The sequence below is a fragment of the Saccostrea echinata genome, unplaced genomic scaffold, assembly GCF_033153115.1.
Source record: "Saccostrea echinata isolate AGI-Se365-2 ecotype Australia unplaced genomic scaffold, CSIRO_AGI_Sech_v1 ptg000002l, whole genome shotgun sequence".
NCBI classification, from domain to species: domain Eukaryota; kingdom Metazoa; phylum Mollusca; class Bivalvia; order Ostreida; family Ostreidae; genus Saccostrea; species Saccostrea echinata.
Window position 1 is genome coordinate 23,881,632 of NW_026889751.1, and position 22,339 is coordinate 23,903,970.

Sequence of the window (22,339 nt, forward strand, 5' to 3'; positions counted from 1 at the left end):
TTAACTGGAAATATCCCTTGATAACCCCTGGAACGTAACACAAATAGAAAACTGGACAAAAAGTATTAAATAAATATAAAATAATGATACACCTTAAGCCAACTGTACATGTAGCTAAACTCGAAGTGAGCCGGGTTGCTACGTTGTCATGATGCACATGAATATATAGGAAAATGTTTTAAAAATCTTCTCAAGAACAGCATAGGCATGATAAGTCATATTGATATGAAAGCATTCTCAGGAAGTGTAGATTCAAGTTTGTTCAAATCATGACCCCCGTGGGTAGGGTTGACGATTAAAGCTTTATAAGAAATATATAAGAAAAAAAATGTTTAAAAATCTTCTCAAGAATATCATAAGCATGATAAGTCATATTGATATCGAAGCATTCGCTTTCAAAATAGAAAGTGTTCAAATCATGACCACAGAGGGTATGTGGTTCGGCCACAATGGACGATCAAAGTTTTATATAGGAAAAACAAGAAAGAACAGCAAAGACATAATTATATAATTATTCATATTGATATGGAAGCATCAGTTTGATCAGATCATATCTTGAGTGGTATATTGGGCCCACATCGAACGGTCAAAATGATACACAGGAGTATTTAGGTAAAAAGTATGCTGATGAAGAACATATGACAATAGTGATTCAGGTGAGCGTTGTGGCCCATTGGCCTCGTAATAAGAAATCGCTGTCTTAGTTTGTTTGGTGTGCCAGGGTATCAACGACATTTAGAAACGTGGGATAACGGGCGAAGCATTAATTATTGTAATCCCACGTTTCCAACTGTCGTCGATGCCAGTTGGAAATGTGGGATAATTTGCCAAGCCCGTTATGCATAAATTATATTTATCCCACGCTTCCAGCTGTCATTGATATTCCTGGCATACCCAACAAACTAAACAGTGATTCCTTATATTACATTTATACGTGAAATAAAAGTGTAAATATGAATATAAACTGCTGTCTAATAGATTTAAAAGAAATGAGGCATTCTATTGTTAATTTCCGTATAGACCCCGCCCACTAACGTCGGACACAAAGATAGCCGCAAGAGATTGAAATGCATATATATTGTACGAGGTTCGATCCGAAAGTGATGTCACAACCAAGTATTAGCTTTCCTAAAAAGCTTGTCTGACTTGAGCAAACTTATTTTTACGCTTAGAATCGAGAAAAGTTCAATCCAGTGTAATCAACATGTCTCTTAATCATGAAGTGAATTCTTTTGCTAAGAAACAAGAAAAGTTCAATTCAGTGGCATCAACAAAAAATTTAACTTGGACATGAGTTTACTCTATATACTCTATATTACTTGTGATTTTTTTTTTTTTCATGGACGTAGGAACCGGGTAGGGTGGGGGTTCGGGCACCGTGCCTCCAATAATTTTGCCGAGTTATACATAGTTACTTTATGCTTGTGTCCCCAAAATCATGTAAATATTACCTTCTGATTCTATTTTTTTTTTTTTTTTTGCTCGATAAGGAATCTTTCCTTGATAGTGTTCACCCTGAAAATGATATTTTCTGAAATTTCTTCCAACGAGCTTGTTAATGGATACAAACTACGTACTTACTTTTCAACTTACATGTAAATCTTTTTAACCCTACACATGCTTATTTTTAATAATTTTTACTGCCATTTTGCTATTAAGTGTATTGGTTGATTTCTATTTTAAAAAAATTATATGAAGTTGAAGTTTACATAAAATATAACATATGTGTGATTTTAAAATATTTCTGGGTGAACTGAAAATGAGTGCCAAAGAGAAAAACGTAATAATTTAACGACGTGGGTATATTCTTGTCGCGCGGCAATAGATGAGACATAACGTTGTGATTATTTTAATATTTTAAATAGTATTTCATATATCTGAATGAAATTTTGAGGCACAAGAAAACAATGTTAGAGGTATTTATATATAAAAATTTTGTTGGTAGGTTTTGATAATTAAAGAATATATAGCAGTTGTGACATTATTTTGGACCAACTATCGAGAAATCAACACACCCAACTTTTAAAGAGTTCTCACAGAGAAAACAGTTGGAAATGTAAATATTAACTAATGTAAACACTTTTTTTCACAATGCGCATACATGTACTAGAGGTCCTTGTCTATACATTTTAGATCACCTCAGCTAGATGGTCAGATGAGCTTTTCTGATCGAAAAGAGCCCGACGTCTGTCTGTCATCTGTAAATTTTTTCACATTTTTTCTTCTTCTCAAGAAGCATTGAGTCAATTTTCACCAATCTTGCCGCAAAGCATCTTTGGGTGAAGGAAATTATGTTTATTCAAGTGAAAGGTCACACCCTCTTTTAAGCTTTAAATAAGTGAAAATATAATGGCATCTTTTAAAACTCTTCTTCGTATAAGAGCCAGTGGACCAGAAAAGATAAAACTTACGTGAAAACTTCAATACTAAGTGTAGATTCAAATTTGTTCAAATCGTGACCCCTTGGGGTAAGTTGGGGCCATAACAGGTGATTAAGTTTTACAAAGGAACAGTATAAGAATATACAAGGCCATACTTAAAGTCATATTGATATGAAAGTATCTTCAGGTATATAGTGTAGTTTGTTCAAATCTTGACCTGGGCCTGTGGGGTAGGTGGGACCAGAATAGGCGATCAAAGTTTGACAATGGCCTATACATGTATAAGAAAAAAAACCCTTTAAAAATCTTCTTTTCAAGAACAGTAAAGCCATAAACTAGATTTTGGTCCACAGTAATAAGTCATTTTTGTATAAATTAAAAGGAGAATTTCTTTCAAAAAATGTTCTGATTAAGAACAGCAGGTTCAAAGTAACTCAGGTGAGCGTTGTAGATCGTGGACCTCTGACTTTGTTTCAAATGTTAATGAATGCGTAAAATTACCAGTTTGTCACTCGATCTAAATGCCTGTACATGAAATCACTGTTTGAGAGTTGCATTTAGTACATGTATATTCAATTATTGAAAAAATATCAAATTATTGGGGGAAAACAAAACAAGTGTGGCGTCAGTGAAAATCATAATATAATGAGATGATCCGGTATGTAAATTGCCATGACACCGCCGCCCCCCCCCCCCTTTCTTAGATTTTTTCTGCTTCAACCTTAATCTCATTCATGCAGTGTGCCTTTGAATTTTAAAGTATGGTAACCGTACACAGACTTTGTAATCTAATACACACAAAACGAAGCTCTCGTCATAAATGAACCTACATAAACTTTAACTCTATTGAAAGTAATAATGGTTTAATTTTTCCAATCCATACTTTGAATTGAACCCTTTGTATCTGGTAAGGCATTTAAACTTCCTGGTTCAATCGTTTTCTTGTACGCATTTAATCATGCTGTCGTTTTAGAATCAGGATGAATATCCACATCTATAGCTTTGAATTTTTTATTCTTTTGATTGTGTGTAAGAAAGGACAATGCTTTATTGAGGAATGTAATTTTACTAAATGGAAAACTGAAAGTTTTTGTCATGATGGAGTACAAAAATGGACACGAACAGTTTCATGTAAAAACAGTCCATCTGATTATGAGCAGTGTTTGGCAAGATGCAAAGTAGCGCCAACAGACTTGGAAAAGTTGGAAACTTGTAACGGTAATGTTAATGAAAGTACACGTTTTTGAAATATCTTTCCCTTTCCATCGCCTCTTTCTCTCTTTAACCTGTAATATGCAATTTTATGTTTTTCAGAAGGATACAAAGAAGCATCACAGTCGTATCGACCAAAGAGATCAACAAATACAAACAAAAGTAAGTCCTTTATGACAGACCTCCAGTAGAGCTGGTAAATATTGGTACATTTAGTTCACGACCAAAGAAATTGGAAAATGATGTATTTATCGTGCTATTCATAACGATAAATGTTACAAAAAATAACTAATACTTATGATCCAAGAGAATAACAGATAGGTATGTGTTAGCTGTGTGTTTTCTTGATAAAAATCTTTGTTTTCCTGGTGTAATAGTACTGGCTGAAACATTATCACATAAGTGTTTTATTACTCTGTGGTACACTATCCTATGCCTTATGTAGTCAATTGGGGGCAAAGTTACCGTGTTTTATTTACTCTAAGCCTTTCAGTTTGAATATGATTTGATTCTTTCCCTATAAATCATTCACTTTGCGACATCTTTTTTTCCTTAGGAATAAGCCGAACCTAGCTGCAATTGAACTAAAACATTACATTTTTTAAAAACAAATATTGAATGGCCTTATCTTATTAGTACACTCATTGTCTGACGATATTTGTTTCTTTTATGACAAAATAAATGTGTTACTTGAGTCCTTTAAAATTCAGAAGACCTTGACGATCTTTTAAAAAGTACATGCCATTTAATGTAGCCCCTTACTTTGGAGTCTACATGTACACCAAAAGGATTATATTCCTTAATTCTGAACAAAGTTTAAATGCTATTTTGACACACACACGCGCGCACTTTTTATAAACTCAACACTATACACCTATGTAACATTTCATCCGAAATATCAATAAAATATTAGTATTTCTTTAATACTTAGGAAAATTATTTATTGGATAAGCATGTTCTTGAAATTCATTCTTGTCTAATTGAGGGATGAGATTTATCAGAAATGTGACTTTTTTGAGAATTAATAATGATGTAAATATGTGACACATAAATATTTCCGTGCGTGCCACAGTACTTTGTCAGTTTCTATAAAAAAAATATTTAAGGTAGTTCAAAACAGATGGACCAAATTTTCATCAAATTCAAACTGTTTGAAATTTGATATTTTGTTCTAAGATTTAAAATCTCTTTATATTTAATATGGAAGAAATTCAATTACAATTTTTTTGCCCATATACATGTAGTTTGATACATAGCTTATCAGATCCAGTAGATAGTCGGTGAAATCGGACATTCAACGTTAAAATGTGCATTGTTTTAAAGTTACCTTTTAATATACAGGTATAACAGATAGGTGTGATGTGTTTAAAGGTGAACTTTCTGTTACTATAAGTCAGTAAAATATATTGATACAAGTATATTTGAATGCACTGTGATCTAAAGATAGAACATACGTAGTTTGGGAATTGCAAATTCACATGCACATTTAAATATGCTAGACTTTAATATCTCTTAGAAGAAAATGTAGAATTCAAATTTAACAACAACAGCAAAAAGAAAAGATAGATTGAAATGGAATGTAAATCAAATTGTGACAAAAGGAGTAAATTGAAACAGGGGTTTCAGTTATTTTGGAGATAAAAAAAAAAAAAAATCAACGCCAATAAATAAAGAATAAAACAAATCAGTAGATGACGTCATAATATTTGACCTTTGACCTCTAAATATGATCTTGACCTTTATTGTGCATAAAGCATGGATATTTCTTATACATATGTCCAAATATCAGGCCTCTACAATAAAGGAATCACAAGTTACAACTTATTTTAATAAAACACATGGAAATGACCAAAACACATTCTAACTGTAGCCTTGGGAATGACAAATATATGGGATATCTCAATTTTTTTTTCACAGAATAGGGTAAATACACGTCACGGTTTATGTTTTTCCTTCCAAAATAATTGTTTGTTGACATTAGAGTGATTTTCTTCTTCTTTTTTTTCTGGTGAGTTTTAGAAGAAATGAATTAAGGTCTGACAACGCGTTCCTCGAAATTCTAATTTGTATCTCTTCGTAATAAAGGAAAATTATTCAAAATTGACATTTTCTTGTGTATTCTAAACTGTTTTCAAAATGTCTTGGAAAATAAATACACCAAAACTGTGATATCGACAATTCAAGCGATTTCTAATAGGATTATACAGGAAACATCATCCTCTGATATTTTGTACAAATGCCTGGTAAGGTATCTCAATTTTTTGTGAGGAAATTTGCTAAAGTAGCAGTACTTCAATGCATGATAAATAATATATAATATTGAGGAACGTGTCGTTAAAACTGATTCCACAGGTGTATGTAACTACTTTATCAAGTGGTGCATGCTCTTTAATACAATGATACCAAATTATCTGGGGTTTTTTTTGTTGAAACTGAAAATAATATATCTAATTGACTTGATGATGCTAACAGATTGGATAACTCTCTGTGTTTTAAGTTCAGTATGCTTCATATTATTCAAAGGAAAGAAAGATTTGCTTAACAAATCTGGATGTGCATGATTTCTCTGTTCGGTTTGTAGGATAGAAGTCTGTGGATGGTATATGTACAGACTGGTAATCAGTAAACACACCTACCTTAAAAAATGTCATATATAATCTTTCTTACTATTCACAATTGCCAAATTAATCTCAAAACTAATCTAATATATAGATTAATTAACTACTAATGAATGTGTTTTTTCCATTTAATATAATAATTTTATTTGTTGATAAATAAAACCTTAAATCAAACATTTGTAGAATGTGTACCAGTGGACCTCATTTTTGTGATGGACGATTCTGGAAGTGTAGTTAAAAGCAACTTTCAGACTATGCTGTCTTTTGCAAGTGACCTGTTGAACGCTTTTACAATTGGTGTCGCTGATACTCAAGTGGGACTGATCGTTTTTAGCACCAATGTTCGACGGATTTTCAATTTTAACGCCTATTCGTCAAGGTCAGCAATTCAGAATGCCATAAGATCAACTTCTTACACAGGCAAAGGAACGAATACTGCAGCTGCTTTACTTGAAGCTCGACAAATGTTTACCTCAAATTATGCAAAACGCAGCAGTGCTCTTAGTTTGGCAATAGTTCTGACAGATGGGAGATCAAACGATCAATCAGCCACTCTGTTGCGTGCCCAAGAGTTGATAAACACAGGTGCCATGATATTCTGTATAGGAATAGGAACCAATTTAGATGAAAGTGAATTGCGTGCAATTGCAAGTAATCCGGATAGCAAGTTTTTAATTAATGCAAATGATTTTACGACACTACACTCCAAAATAACACAACTGACAAATAGCCTTTGCATAGGTAAGACCTCAGAAAAATTAGTTAAAGAAATATATACACCCGTAATAATATTCTTTGTCTTGAAAATTATCTGAAAAAAAAAAAAACATTTTGCAGACAACGTTGTTCCGGATTTTATGACATGCGACATGGAGATCCAGGATAGAAATGGTGAACGAAGTCCCCACTCAGTCCCATCAAATCAACCAACTTCCTGCAGTTATCAAACGGACTTTTACGGAAAATATCAAGTCGACAGTGTGTCAACTTCTATAACTGTCGAAGCAGAATATACCGGAAGTACACCAGCTGCGGTGGATGATTTCCACTATGGAATAACTGAACTATCAATTGAAAGAGTTGAAAGAAGTATTGGAGGTAATTGAGCCCAGGGGCTGAAACCTGTATATTCATTGTTTCTGAAAATCTGTGGTCTTACTTTATAAAACTTCATTGTTCATTGTGAATTATTGATTTTCATGTTAGTTGAATTGTATTTCAGGATATGATACACGTCTTGGAATCGAACAAATTAACATTAACAATCCACCTCAGAGATTAGTATCCTCAGACAAAACCATACAAAACAGTGGGAACCTTATCAACGGTGAAAGGTACATGTATTTGGTAATTTATTGAAGATATTTTTTTTATTTTGAAGTGTCATATGCATATGTGTATTTGCCAGTTCATTTTATTTTTCAGTATCATGATCATACTTATGGGTTTTAAAGTCACACGTCATATTTGCTAAGCAGCTGAAAAGTGGCCAAGATATAATGTCTAAAAAACAATAATGAATGTCATAAAATCCAGATACCACCACAAATGATTTCAATCCATGGAACTACATGTAGTATTCTGAAAAGTGGCCATATTGTAAAAAGCAATAGTGAAAGACAAAGTCTAAATACTACCAGGAATGACTGCATTCCATGGAACTACATGTAGTTTTGTACATTTTTAAAAATTTCTTGTACTTGTTGGAAATAGATTTACACTTTCTTCCAGATTTTGTTTGATATATACGGCTAAAGCAGGAGGCTATGTGACCTTTGGAGGAAAGACATACACTTACAGCGATACGGTCGCCACAAAAACAAGATGCTATTTTTATGATTCAGACCCACCACAACACTGCAAAATACTAGGAACATGCACTGAAAGTCCTGTTATAGTATCTTCGCCGTTAACGAAATCCCCTGTGGTGACTATCAGTTTTCAGGGATGGCAAGATGTATCACCAGCTGCGTCATCTATTTTTGCCTCTGGAATACAACATTATGAGCTCTATGTTCGTGAAATGGTCAATGGTGTGCCAGGGAAGCTGACAATGGACACAACACCCCAAACAGGAACACTCCAATGTAAAACTTGTTCTAGTTTCACAGTTTCTTTGCCCACAGGAAACCAGCCAATGCTTTACGCCTTTGTATTAGAGGCAGTTGACGTCGCACTAAATGTTCGTCAAGCAAGATCATTCATTCTGTATGATAATGTCTCGACCATCGTTACACATTCACTGCATTCTTTGGTTGTAACATCAGCTTCTATGGCTACAAACAGAAAATGGCAAACAAACCAGGGAAATGTGTGTTACAGTTGGCAAAATCTCTTTTACAATGACAAATTTGTGCATTACAATCCACTCCTACCGGTAGAGCCAGAACCACACGGACTTATTCCGTCATCCTATGACATATTTCCGGGACAATTTTCTCAAAGTGGAACAAAAAACATACATGGAATTGTGAAGTTCACATATTCAGTTTCAAAAGAAAAGAAGAACATATTCCTTAATGAGACAATCAAAGACGTTACAAATGAAACAATTTGTTTATCTGTTCCAGACATGAAGGACGGGGAAATTATATCGTTTTCTATTACAGCAATCGACATCTCCTTGAATAAGTTAACAGACTCCACTTACCATTACATAGATTCAACCCCACCAATTATAGAAGATACATGGTTAATTAAAAATGGTAGATCTCAACTATTCGTTCACAACTCGAAAGATCTATCCAAAATGACGATGGAATTTGAGTCATTTGATTTACATAGTGGCTTATTCAAGATAGAGTGGGTTTTTGGAACACTTGATGACCGTCAAATTCTTGGACAAGGTGCTATTGGTATAAGGAAATTGAACGCTTCGGTATGTATAACATCCATCGATCAAAACAAGTAAATATAATATATTTGGATTGTGAATACTAATAATTTTATCTGTTTATTATGTTGATGCTCAGGTTTTCATGCTTTTTAGGTTTGTTCCTTAGAGTCAAAATGTTATTGTCCCATGAAAGGTGACTGTGAGCATTACAATTTTTCCATAAGTCTCAATTCTCTCATTGCAAACAATACTCACATTGGAAACCATCACAGAGAATACTATTTTGAAATTGAAGCAACTAACAATGCTTTGCTCCATAAAATCAACAAACTGGAAATCTTTGTTGATAATTCTCCCCCTGAAGAAGGGAAGGTTTTTGATGGTCCACCAGATGGCAAAGAATTAGACTACACAGATTCAGAAGAGATTTGGTTTTGGTGGCAAGGCTTCAATGACCATGAAAGCGGAATTATGTTTTATCGCGTAGAAATATCAAATACTTGTCTGACTCAGCAAAATCAATCCCATATAAATTACCCAAGCAAAGTTTTCACATTTGACATAGAAGAATCAAAAATCAAACTAAATGTGAATGAAACTGGGTCCTATATTGCGACAGTAACAGCCTTCAATTACGCGTATGAAGCATCGATTCCAGTGTGTTCTGATGGAATACTCTACGATACTACACCACCAGTGATATCCACAGTGAAGGTACATAACATGAAAATGGCACCAGCCATTGGATGCCTAAATGGAGAAACGTGGTTCATCACTGAATCGGTCGAAAAATACAGGCTAGAGCCATCCAGTGAATGCTTTACTTTGTGTAGCAATAAATCAGATCATGACATGCTAAAATTTATCCCCGAGTCAGCATATAGCACAGAGAATTGGAGTTGTTCTGATGTTAAAGACTTTGATAAAACTGTATTTTATTTGCCAAATTCGAAAATTTATGTTAATTGGACTGCCTTTGATAATGAGAGTGATATTATGGATGTATTTATGGGTTTCGGATCCAGTCTTTCTTCTCGCGTATCTCCTGATATTATGGATTTTACCTTAACTCCACACCAACAATATGTCCATATATATCATTCCGGACTCTCTTCCAGTTCTTTATTCTACCTGTTTGTAAAGGTAGTCAATAAAGCAGGGAAAGACTCCATTGTATCTATTGGTCCTAACATCATAGACGAAACAGCCCCAGTATGTGTAAAGAAACCTAACATTACCATCAAAAATATCACTGTTGTTGTGTCATGGACATCGGACACGTTCCAAGACACAGAACAAGAAGAAGAAATCGGTACTATTCATTTTAGATTGCGTAAGTACACTTACTTCTTTAATTAATGGGTTTGATCAGCATATAGTTTCTGCAAATTTATGCATTTTTAGGTACTTTTCTCAGATATACATATTTAATTACCTATTTGTGCTTTACCTTTTTGTACTGTTAAACACGCCTCATTTCGTTCTTTCTATAAAGTCGATTCCACCTCGGAATAAAAAAGAAATACAATATTTTAATGAGTGAAAAATCTCACAGTATGATCCCGTATACCGAGGATTTAAAATAACTGGCTGTTTTACCATAGTCTGGCATCTTTAAAATATTGTACTTCTTTGAGTTTTGTTTGAATTGTGTATTTAAAGCGCCATTGATATTTGTAATAGACTACTTGTACTAAACAGTTAAGTTCATCTGCTCCAAAGATTTACACGTTATAAAAGTGGTTTCAAACAAAAATAGACTAGAAATCCACAGTAAATCTTGACAAACAGGTTCTTTTCGTTCTTCTCTTTTACAGGGACATATACAGGCTTTATTTCGAGGTACTTCAAGTGGAGTTCAGCAAGCAATTCAAAGTGTCAAAAAGGCTTAAATTGCATACTAATGGACTTCAATGATATAAAAAATTTCCAAAATGATGAAATCGGCCCCTATTACATTGAAATTCAGGCCTACAATTATGGTGGTTCTTTCTGCTCCGTAAAATCCGACGACATTTATTTTCCTCCAACGTCTCCACCACAGCTGGGAGAATTGCTAGATATCTTGCCTTCTAAAGAAAATTACACCGGTGCACAAAAAGATATTGATGTATCTTTTGATACTGAATTTTACTGCATAGCCCTTCAAGGATTCGAATTTCTCTCAACACACAATTATGAGATAGGATTAGGTTCAATAACATATCAGTCTAATGTTATTTCACTTCACTATGTATATCCAAGTAAACGTAATGTATATTGTGAGAACACATCAGGCATGATCATGAATGAAAAATATTATGTAATTTTGAAAGTAACTAATCAGTTTAATTTGACCTCAGCTGTGTCGTCAAATGGTTTTGTGCTTCTCAATGAGACGGAGGTAGCTCAAGGAGTCAAGTTGAACATTGGTGAAAGCTGCAATCACGAGGAAGCTTTAAAAAATTACACAAAATTTGAATATTCGAACGGCAGCATTTTCATTCGTTTCAACTTTCCATTGAAGATCGGTGAAAAGTACACACTGTTCTTACACAACATTTCTTGCTTAGAGATCAATGTAACCGGACATTCCGCTAGTGTAAAGTGTAGTCAAAATGCCATTACAATGGTGCCTTATATCCATTTTCCACATCTTATTGTCCGAAATATATCACTTACAAGAGATTCATTGTTGGGTTCTCTAAGAAAATGTGCCAGCAGTGTCAGAGTTATCTACTCATCAGCTTATGTCTCGCTGAACTGGGAAGTCGATGGAAACATATCGCCGTTTATCACCAATTATAAGGTGTCTCTCTTAGAAAAGTGTTCTTTGCAATCATACTGCAGTATTGAGCCACTCGAAACAAGTGTCCCCGGAAATGTCTTCAACACTATTGTACAAACTAGCCAAAAACTGAGTACAGGTCAATATGTAGCTGCGCTTCAGATCTGTTTTGGCGGTATCTGTACAAAAAAGGTTTATTCAGAGGAATTTTATGTCGAGGAATCCCCGAATGACAGTGTCCATTTTGAAACAAGTATTGAAGCTTCGAGTGATTCATCATGCTATAACGCTGAACTGGAACTAGAGAAACGTGAATGTAAAGCCCCCTTTCCTGATAATTTTGCGCAATTCTACAGGTGGGGTATATACGAAGACAATAACGGTGTTAAGCAGCTGTCCACTTTATTGACCTTTAGTTCTGCTGAAGTTTCAGGTCTTGTACTTAAAAGGGTATGTCTGAAACACTTATACTGTATTATCTTATAATTAGTCACTTATAGCGCATTTCCTCGAAGTAGCAATGGCAGCTATAACAATTCTAGCAATACATTACTGACATTACTGACAATCTTTACTCTTAAAATTATGTATATGAAGTGCATTTCATCGTGTTAATATGAAATTTTAAAATAGAAGCAATGAAGTTTAATTCTGGTGCTAAATCTTTTTTGTGTTTAATTTTATTAGAATGTCTGCGTGTCACTTCCTGTTCATATACATCGTCAACTTTTTTCATGCGTTGAGAGTTACTGTGCATCTGGTGCTTCCTCAAAAGTCTGCCAACAAATGAATGTTTTATCGAACCCTAATAGCTACTCCAAAGATATTGTTTATGATTTAAATGCTTATTCTGAAGAGGCTTTGGCAATGGAGATATACAAATTCAGTTCAAATATTGGCAACGCAATGAAAACATTGATGAGGCTTGAGTTTAACTTTGGCTTAAAAACGAAGGTTGCAGGTTTTCTTTTAAACGTAGGAATACGAAATATAACATGGAACATAATGAAAAGGGCTGAGGTTCCTCGAGTTTGTGCCAACGATCCTGATTGTGTTTCGAGTAAAACTTCGTCTGGGGGATTCGTTGTTTTTTCTTCAAAGATTCCATTGGAAGAGAGTATTATATACTATCTCTGTGTTAATATTCCTTCATCCCAGAGCACCGAATATGTTTACGACGGACAGGGAAAGCATTTGTGTAGTAATGGGTTTGTATTGGACAACAAAGCACCTGCCATAGGATATGTGAAAGTTGATGACTTGCAACAAGGATTCCTGCGTAATTTTACAGAATTAAGGTTTATGTGGCATGGCTTCGAAGATAATACAAAATATGAACTTCTCGGATATGAATCGGGCATTTCAAAGTATTCTAGCTGCTTAGGTATATGAATTTATTATACAAAATTTAAAGCAAATTATTTAAATCTGTTATTATAATATTTGTAAAATCTGAAAGTAACTAAATATTTATTTTGACAGGAACATCACCTTGTTCAGATGATGTTAAAAAATGCAAAGACGTAGGGCTAAAACACTGGAATATGGAAACAGATCTTGAGCTTACTCCAGGACTTACGTATTACGTGGGGATAAAAGGTGTGGCAGGTTTTATTAGAGTTAATGTGTATTTGTAGCCTTCAAAAATTGACTTCATAATGAGACGTACGGCAACTTCAATGATTGTTTTGAAATTACAGCTTTTGATCATGTTGGAAATTCAGCATGTGCTCACTCGGACCCATTTGTGTTTGATCCATCACCTCCCACCAAAGGCAGTGTGATTGTGGGTCATATTTCCAAACATCACCACGCCATATCAGGTCGAACAGTTGCTGTGTACTGGAATGGATTCAGTGATAAAGAAAGTGGTATTAAAAGTTTCCTGTTTGGAATAGGAACAACACCAGCAGTTGATGATGTACTCCAGTTTTATGCAGTAGGACAACACTCAGAAAATGTTTTGATCAATGACCATATTGTAGAGGGGCATACATATTTCATTCTTCTACAGGTGATTATATTTTTTTCAAGTTAAAACATTCTTTGAACTTCTTGGATATTTTCTTCCTCTTAAATTATATATATATATATATATATATATATATATATATATATATATATATTTACATTTTTTAATTTATCTGTCAAAGGTCGAGAACCATGCTGGTCTTAAGACAATGGCATCATCTATGCCATTTCTAATCGACAACTCGCCTCCTTTCACCGGAACAGTTTTAGAGGGATTCATAGGAAAACCGGTATGTCTTTACCCTTATTAATATAGTATTGAATGATAAAGGGGGGGGGGGGCTATTACATGTTTTCAATTTTTCGAAAGCAGTTAATTAAGGAAATGTATGATTTTCTTTTTATCATGAAAGTTGTTAAATGCTTCCTTAAGATGGACACCTCTCTAAGTTATTCACATTTTTTAAGGATATGGATTTTACGTCGATTATGAACTTCACATGCCATTGGAATGGGTTTGAAGATCCTCAATCACAAATATACCATTATAACATTGGGCTTGGAACTTATCCATATGGAAATGATGTAAAATCTCTTTTCAACATAGGATTACAGACAGGTTTGTGAGAAAAAGGAAATTTTGAACTATCGAAAATCTCATTGCGATGTAAAAAAAAAAAAAAAAGATAACGAATAATGGTCAAACTCATTAATCTAGTCTTTTCGATTCTCGAAATGGAAAAAAAAATCCACGGACCTCTGGAAATTCCAGAGGTGGGATCAGGTGCCTGGGAGTAGTAAACGTTCCCTTTTGACTAGTCTTACCCACTGAGAACCCTCTGTATTGATCAGCTAAACAATTCGTGGTAAAAGTTGTTTAAAAACAATGGCTTCCTAATTTTTGTAAAACACGACTTATGGATAGGTTTTATTTGCGAACTGTAGGAAAATATATGTTGAGTTTTCTGGAAATAAGCTTAAACCATTAATAATATTACTATATATCACTATACAAGCATATTTATACACAGAATGGACATGGGATTTACCACTTTCCCAAGGAGTAAGGTACTTCACAACAGTGGAAGCATGCAACAGTGCTGGACTTTGTTCTCGAACAACATCAAATGGCATCACAATCGATGAAACTCCACCTGTTCCAGGTGTTATTTTTGCAGGATGGGATGGTTCACATTCGAGATTTTCCGCTCACAGGTTAATTTCCATCTGAAATAAAAAGTTTCTTTACTCATTTACATTATTCCGTAATTGGAATGGTAAAATGAATTCCATAAAAATGTGCTTATTGAGCTTTAAATGAAGGATACGACTTAAAATTAAACTTAATTTCTTATTTATTAAACATACTTGGTATATTTTAATGCGTTATTTGTTATTGAAAATACTGCACTTTTTTAGAACTTCGCTGGAGTTTCAAATCGACGATTTTTACGATGTTCATTCTGGGTTATCGCATTTTGAAATTTGCATAGAATCTTCAAATTCATCATGTGACATAGTAGAGAAAAGAAATATTCGTCTAGAAACAAGTGGAACTCTGTTTAACTTAAATTTACCAGAAAATGAGGAATTATTTATAGTACTAACAGCCCTAAACAAAGCAGGGTTGTCTACTGTAAAAGTTTCTGATGGCATTCGAGTCGATTCATCACCACCGAGTTTAATTCAACCTCCAGAAATTTTAAATAGAAATAAAAACGGTTATGTTATAGATCGTTCATTTCTCAATCTTTCATGGAGATTTAATGACGATGAGAGCCAAATTGTGAAACATGTCGTTGGTGTTAAATCCCACCATGAAGGACATACTGGAATTGGTGATATACTACTCTCTGGTGAGAGACCCTTAGCTTTATCCTTGGAGAAAAAAGACTGGCTGCAAAATGGCGATGCTTATTACGTCACAGTTACTGCTTGTAATGCTGCTGGACTCTGCTCAACGGCAAATAGTGAAAATTTTACGATAGATTCCAGCAAACCACATTTCGGCCATATGCTTAACGCAACTTGGTCTAATTTGGAAAATAAATTAGAATTAAACCTGCAGAATTTCACTGACGCAGACTCGTCGATTGATAAATATTACATTGGCGTCGGAGGTAGATATGGTTCTTCTGAACTAAGCCAAGGAATAATTTATTTACTGCATAGTGGGAATTGGAACGATGAACAACAGTTACACGTAAATATATACAGGAATTTAACACTGAATGAAAGGGTTTACTTATCTTTGTGGTCATCAAATAAAGCTGGTCTCAACAGCAGTGTTCGGCATTTTGCCTTCTATGTTTCTAGAATTCAGTCAATCCACGAGGGAAATTTGATTCTTGAAAAACACTCTTGTGATGCAGAATACTGCAATTTTGATTGTACATGTTCTGAGTTTGGAGATAAATGTACAGAGCTTGTATCTTCTACACCTGCGTGTTCAGAGATAAACATAACAAATACTCCCTCATCACTCAGCGTAAATATTGGTTGGGGTTCTGTAAAGAAATATTCACTTTCGTCACAATGTCTTTATGCTAACTGGAACACAAACTCTACCAACGTTAAAAGATTCGAATGGAGTTTTGGTCTGGAAGGTCGTTCAGTAGGATTTGGAGTTTTTAATGTGCACTTGGAACAAGTTTGGCGCGATGTTAACAACAACGATAACGTTGTTCACTGTTTATCGAACAATCGCAGCTTACAGCATGGACGACTTTATGTTGCTTATGTGAAGGCGTGGTGGTCGTTTACCGATTTTACCATCTTACAGTCTGAACCAATACTTATCGATCTCACCCCGCCAGGAATCAGGAGAGGGAAATTTATTATTGATTCCTCTGGTGATTGTACAACGGACATTGATTATATTTCTTCAAATAACATAACATCATGTTGGCAAAATGTGTTTACTGATCAACAAAGCGGAATTATGACCTATAATATCTATATTGGGACACATCCCGGAGGTATGTATGCTGATGTTTTAACTTTCACCTCCTAAACCTTTTTCAAACCTTTCCCACCTTGTTCACTAATTTACTTTTTATTTTAGGGGACGATGTCACTGGAATTAACAACGTAGGAATGGAAACGACAAAACGTTGGATAAACCTCAAGCTGAACAGAAATGTCAAATACTTTGCCACAGTGGAAGCAGTAAATAATCTGGGCGCAACAACTACATTAACATCTGATGGATTCTCAATAGACGATAAGCCTCCACTTACGGGTGTTATTTATGCTTCCGAAAATTTTAGAGACAAATTTTGGTTAACGGATGGAGATTCAGTGGATGCATCTTGGGAGGGATTTACGGACCACGGATCATACATCGTAGAGTATCAGATTGCTCTCCAGAAAAACAACGAGAAAAACATTATATTCACTCCCGTTGGTTTAAAAAATAAGCATTCGTTCCAAAATATAGAACTAAGAGAAAATGACACCTTTTCAATTCTGGTGAAAGCTAGAGATGCTGCGGGCTACTTTTCTGAGATAGTGAGGTCTAAAACTCTTTTTGTAGATATCACAGAACCATTTTCTCTCGTATGTGAAGCATTTTTAAGTACGCTAAGCCTTACAACTGCTCTCGAGAAAAGTATTTCAACAAACAAAATTTTGTTTGAACGTGGTCAAATGTATTCAATAAATATACGACTTAAGAGTTTACCATATCTTGTGCACGCAAAACTTTCACTTGGAAATATGAGTAAAAATATAGACTTTAAAAAGACTAACGACCAGACTTTTCACTCCAATTACTCCTTTATTTCTCAAGTAGATGAATACCAGGCGATTCACATTGATATGTTTGACTTGAACAGGTCAGAAGGAAATATTTCAATCGAAATTTTAACATGTGACCGAACGAAAGAACTTCATGATGGAGGAGTTTTTGCAAGTCAGATTTCGCCAACTGATATTCTTGTTTCTTCATTCGTAGTTGATCCTGAAAGTGGGATTGCCGATACATCAATTAACATTGCTCAAACTCTCAATGGTTGTCCCATTAAGTCAGTCCGGGTTGACAAAAATTTAGGGACGCATTCTGTTAGCGTTTTTGTTGCCCATGGAACAACAATTTTTGCGTCTGTCGTTGCTAAGAACTATGCTGGTAAAAATAAAACTTTTCACGCTAATAGGATCATTATTGATCATACACCCCCAAATTTACAAGAGCTGGGCTCGACATACACCTCAGAAGAGAGGGGTGCCTGGGAAACTCGGTTAAATATTCACTGGCTTGCTAGCGAAGAAGAAAGTGATCTGCAGTCATGCCAGTGTGCATTTGGTAAGCAATAATCTTCACTGAGATGAATCTCTACTTGTTTTTAAGATTAAAAATGTTTGAAATTAATTTAAAAAGCTTATGTAGGCAATTTATACCCCCTGCAGAAGTACAGAAGTTTGTTTAAAATATCACCCAGAATGTAAAAATAGAGAAGTTTGTGAACTTGCTTTTCGACCCTTTTAGCTTAAAATTAACATGGATTATGGCAGTTAAGACAATATATTGAAGTGAATCTGAAATGAATCTGGAAGTCATTTTATACCGTGTATGATTTTGTGATCTTAAATCTTCACCTGTTGGCATAAAAATTAACAGGTGACAAAGTAGAGAATAATCTCCTTACGATACTTTGCAAAAAAGTCAAGTAGAACTAAAATTTTCTCCTGAAAAGTATTTTATATATTCATAAAGTTATATATATATATATTTGTCTGACCTTGGCCCTTGACTTTCTGACCTCAAAGTGTAAAGGTGTTTTTTTAAAAAGGAAATATGAAGTCATAACATACTAATGCCTTGTAAATAACACAGGGAGAACAGAATTTGTCATCGATCTTGAAATCATTCAGTAATGCATGAATTCTTCTTCTTGGACGCATGAACCCTGATTTATTTTCCCAGCTTTAAGCAAAAGCAGGGACAAGAAATGTTTTTTAACTATAAATTGAGGATGGATTAGCTAAAGACAGGAATAACATACCTTTTCTGTTGTCTTTTATCGTACTGTCATTTTAAAGTCTCAATGTCTTTTTAAGGTTCCATTAGTGGCTCGGAAAACTTGCAGGGATGGACACCTTCATCACTTTCAGACTGTATTTCGCTGGCTTTGATGGTTCCACACGCTTCCTACGTATATCCAAAGGTTCGATGTCGAAATTCTGTAGGACTCGCAAGAGAAATGCCCTTCCGTCCAGTTTATATTGTCTACAAGGCACCTGTCTCATCTCAGTCAAAAATCCAGTTCTCCGTCCACGATGTTTATACGAAGAGTTTTAACAATTATCAGCGATACAACTCATCAATCTATTTTAACTGGAAAGAATTTGGAATGTCTTCTTTATCGACAGGGTACAGATTCCAGATAAAAGAAAACGACGCCATTGTGTATAACTGGACTGATATAGGAAGACACACGTACGCATCTGTTAATAGTCTCGTGCTGAAGACGGAGAAAGTATATACAGCTGAGGTTTATGCATCAAATTCAGGGAATCTGTGGAGTGATATGATCAATGCCTCAGTTCTTGTCAGCGATGTAGTTCCAGTCAGAACAGGTAAAACACGAAAAAAGTATTGAGACACTAGTGATGCACTCTATCAATGATTGAACTTTGATTGTTTTAAGTTGAATGAAATCTTGATATTTCCAAACTATTAAAACAATTAATTCCAGCAACTTATAATCTTTCAAAATACGTTCACAAGTAAAAACGCTTAATTTCTTTTTTTTTCCCAAGTTCATTTATTGCTAAATTGAGGAAAGAGAATGTTAATGTTTTAGTTTTTGTCTTGATGGCAAAGCAAAGAAAAGTAAAAAAAAAATATATGATTTCTAACATTTTCCAGGAAATTCCTGCAGGCTTGAGAATTCAAGTAATAGTGATAAAGGGTTCATTTTAACTTGGAAAGACGTTTTCTATGTCAATCTTGACCTGTATCCACAGTATATGGTGTACATTGGTTCTGAACAAAGTTATAATGATGTGGTGCAAGGTATCTCAACTGGTTCCACAAATATAACCCTGACAGTGAGAGAAACATGCAAGGAACTTCATGTCGTCATCATCGCAAAGTATGCAACTGGTACAGAGACACCTTTTATGGAGAAACTGGTCGCACCCTGCCCTTGAAACATATCTATTTTATTCTGTGACTGTTCGTAGTGAAAAGTTTTTCTCAAAACTGTATAATGTAAAATGGTAAAACAAACAAACAACAGATAACAAGTATTTTTATATTTGTAAAGATTTAATGTACATTTGCCTTTTACATTTTATAGCTTCTCAAAAAGGAGTTGATATTTTTCAAATATTTTATTTACACATTTTTATTCTAGTCTTCTGTTTGCATCTATTAAATTTGAATATATTTTATATTTAATTGCTAAAAAGATGGTTTTTTACTCTTACAGGTCATGTGAAATTTCATGATTAAAAGATAAATTGTTTATTTTATATTTTGAAACTGATTATTATAGACAAGAGAAGTAACCTTTGATTATTTTCAGTGTGCTGAATATTAATGTTATGTGGATCTATAGAAGATGTTAAATATTAAGTTGAATATTTTGTAATTTCAACAGATTATTACGGATAATTTGTTATCGTACTGCACATGTTATGAAGAAAATGAGCTTTGATTAGATTACAATTTTTTTTATTTTATCAATTGGATCCACTATCAACAACAAGTCTTTAGATCGCTTTAATCTGACTTAAAAAAATTGGGTGTAAAAAAGGATAAAGGTATGGAACTCCTTACATAGGGTACCCAAGTAAAAGGGGGGCAAATAAAATGTACCCCAAGAGTTATAAAAGGTCAGTTTTGGAATTGATTTCAGCATTATCGGGAAGTATATGGAATTTCGGAATAAACTTGGGTGGTAATAGAGATTGTTTGTATATGAATAGATATGAATAGAAAGTAAAATTTTAGATCGTTTGATCAAAGATAATTTTAATGGCGAAAGTTGGCACCCTTTCAAGAAAATGAACGAAACTGCACTTTATTTGCGAATTATGTAAACCATATGTTAAAAAGATAATGAGATACATTCATGTACACGATCTTATTATCATGTTCTACATTGTCAGCTAGTTCTTTATAACATAGCTTGGTCGTTCAAGTTTAGAGCAAGTGGGCCAGGTTTTCGCAGATTGCCTTGGCCAATGATCCACCCCGTTTCCTTGGAAATCTATTCCTTTTAAATCATATAATTAACTTCTATGGTTTTGCATCTTCCAAATATGCATACAAGGTCATATTCTAGTACCTCTAGGGGGATAACGTTAGACATGATAGCTGTGGGGATCGACCTTACTAACACACTTGGGGGGGAGGGGGGTGTCACAAAAATTATATTATTTAGAAAAAAATTGAATTGTTCGGATGATTTTCATTTCCATATCAAAAAGTGCTAGCTATTTTCAGTTTATTCACTACATTTCTATTTTTGCTTCTATCGATTCATCGTTTGTGTCTTTCATGATCAACTTTTTGAACAGTGTTTGGAGCTACAACAATACGTATTCTATCTAAACACATGGAAAAAGAAGTTTACGCTGAATATCCTCCACTGCCTGATTTTCCCTCACTGATTTTGTAGGATGGAAATAAAAGTTATTGATCTTCGTGTTGTAAATCATAAGTATTGTAAATAAAACAATCAGAGATTGCATTCCGAAAGTTGTCGCCCACGTGGCGCAGTGGTAGAGCGTCTGCTCTAGAGTCGCGGAGTAAGGAGTTGATCCTTACGTCCCGGATTCGAATCCCACTGTGGGACGTGGAGACCAGTCCTTCGGATGAGACCGTATAAACCGAGGTTCCGTGTCGCAGTAGGCGCTGGCACGAAAAAGATCCCTCACTGCTCAATGGCCCTAAGTGCCAAGCATAGGTCAAAATTTGCAGCTCTCCACCGGCATGTGGTGGCGTCTCTGAATGAGTGAAAAATTCTCGAGAGGGACGTTAAACAACAACAAACAAAAAAAAAACCCATTCCGAAAGTAAATGTTTAATTGTTGGTTGTCATTTAACTTTTTTAATACTTATTTTACATCCACAACATAACGTTATATAATATCTGTGTGTGTGTGTTTGTTTGTGAGGGTGTGAGTTTGTGTGTGTGTGGAGAGAGAGGGTTTATCAGTAAATAAAAACATTATTTTTTCTTTTATTAAAAGAGATTATCAGCAAATAAAAAAAATAATTTTTCTTTTATCAAGAATTTTACCTTTTAAATTCAGTTTCTCAGGGATGTAATTTATCACATCTAAACTTTCAATACGATAATATTTCAACAATTATCGGTGTTATACTTTAGAATTTCAAAATTTAATTGGCGCTTATAAGTGATAAGGCCAATAGTTTTGTTAAAATTTCTGATGTTTGTCAAAACGTGTCTTCTTAAAGGGACACAAACACAGATTTGAAGTTATTTTTTCTCAAAGAGCAAGAGCCAGTTAGGGCCTCTTTTTGCCCTGAGAATTTCTAAAATCGAAACTGCTTAGTTTGGGTTGAAAATGCAGTATCTAT

General features: G+C 34.4%; 2 protein-coding genes across 2 annotated transcripts; both read left to right on the forward strand.

The window, feature by feature from the left end:
- Positions 1–5,829: 5,829 nt before the first annotated feature.
- Positions 5,830–10,406, forward strand: LOC133178166 (uncharacterized). Its single transcript, XM_061312914.1, has 6 exons — positions 5,830–5,836; positions 6,395–6,952; positions 7,049–7,309; positions 7,434–7,545; positions 7,943–9,089; positions 9,201–10,406. Exons 1-6 carry the CDS (start codon positions 5,830–5,832, stop codon positions 10,404–10,406), a joined length of 3,291 nt encoding a protein of 1,096 aa, XP_061168898.1.
- Positions 10,407–12,502: 2,096 nt separating this feature from the next.
- On the forward strand, positions 12,503–20,196 carry LOC133175235 (uncharacterized). The gene is made up of 10 exons (XM_061310342.1): positions 12,503–13,198; positions 13,297–13,413; positions 13,515–13,828; positions 13,968–14,075; positions 14,254–14,404; positions 14,817–15,000; positions 15,205–16,763; positions 16,850–18,088; positions 18,844–19,362; positions 19,655–20,196. The coding sequence occupies exons 1-10, from the start codon at positions 12,601–12,603 to the stop codon at positions 19,936–19,938; spliced, it is 5,073 nt and encodes a 1,690-aa protein (XP_061166326.1). The 5' UTR covers positions 12,503–12,600; the 3' UTR covers positions 19,939–20,196.
- The last annotated feature ends 2,143 nt before the right edge of the window (positions 20,197–22,339 follow it).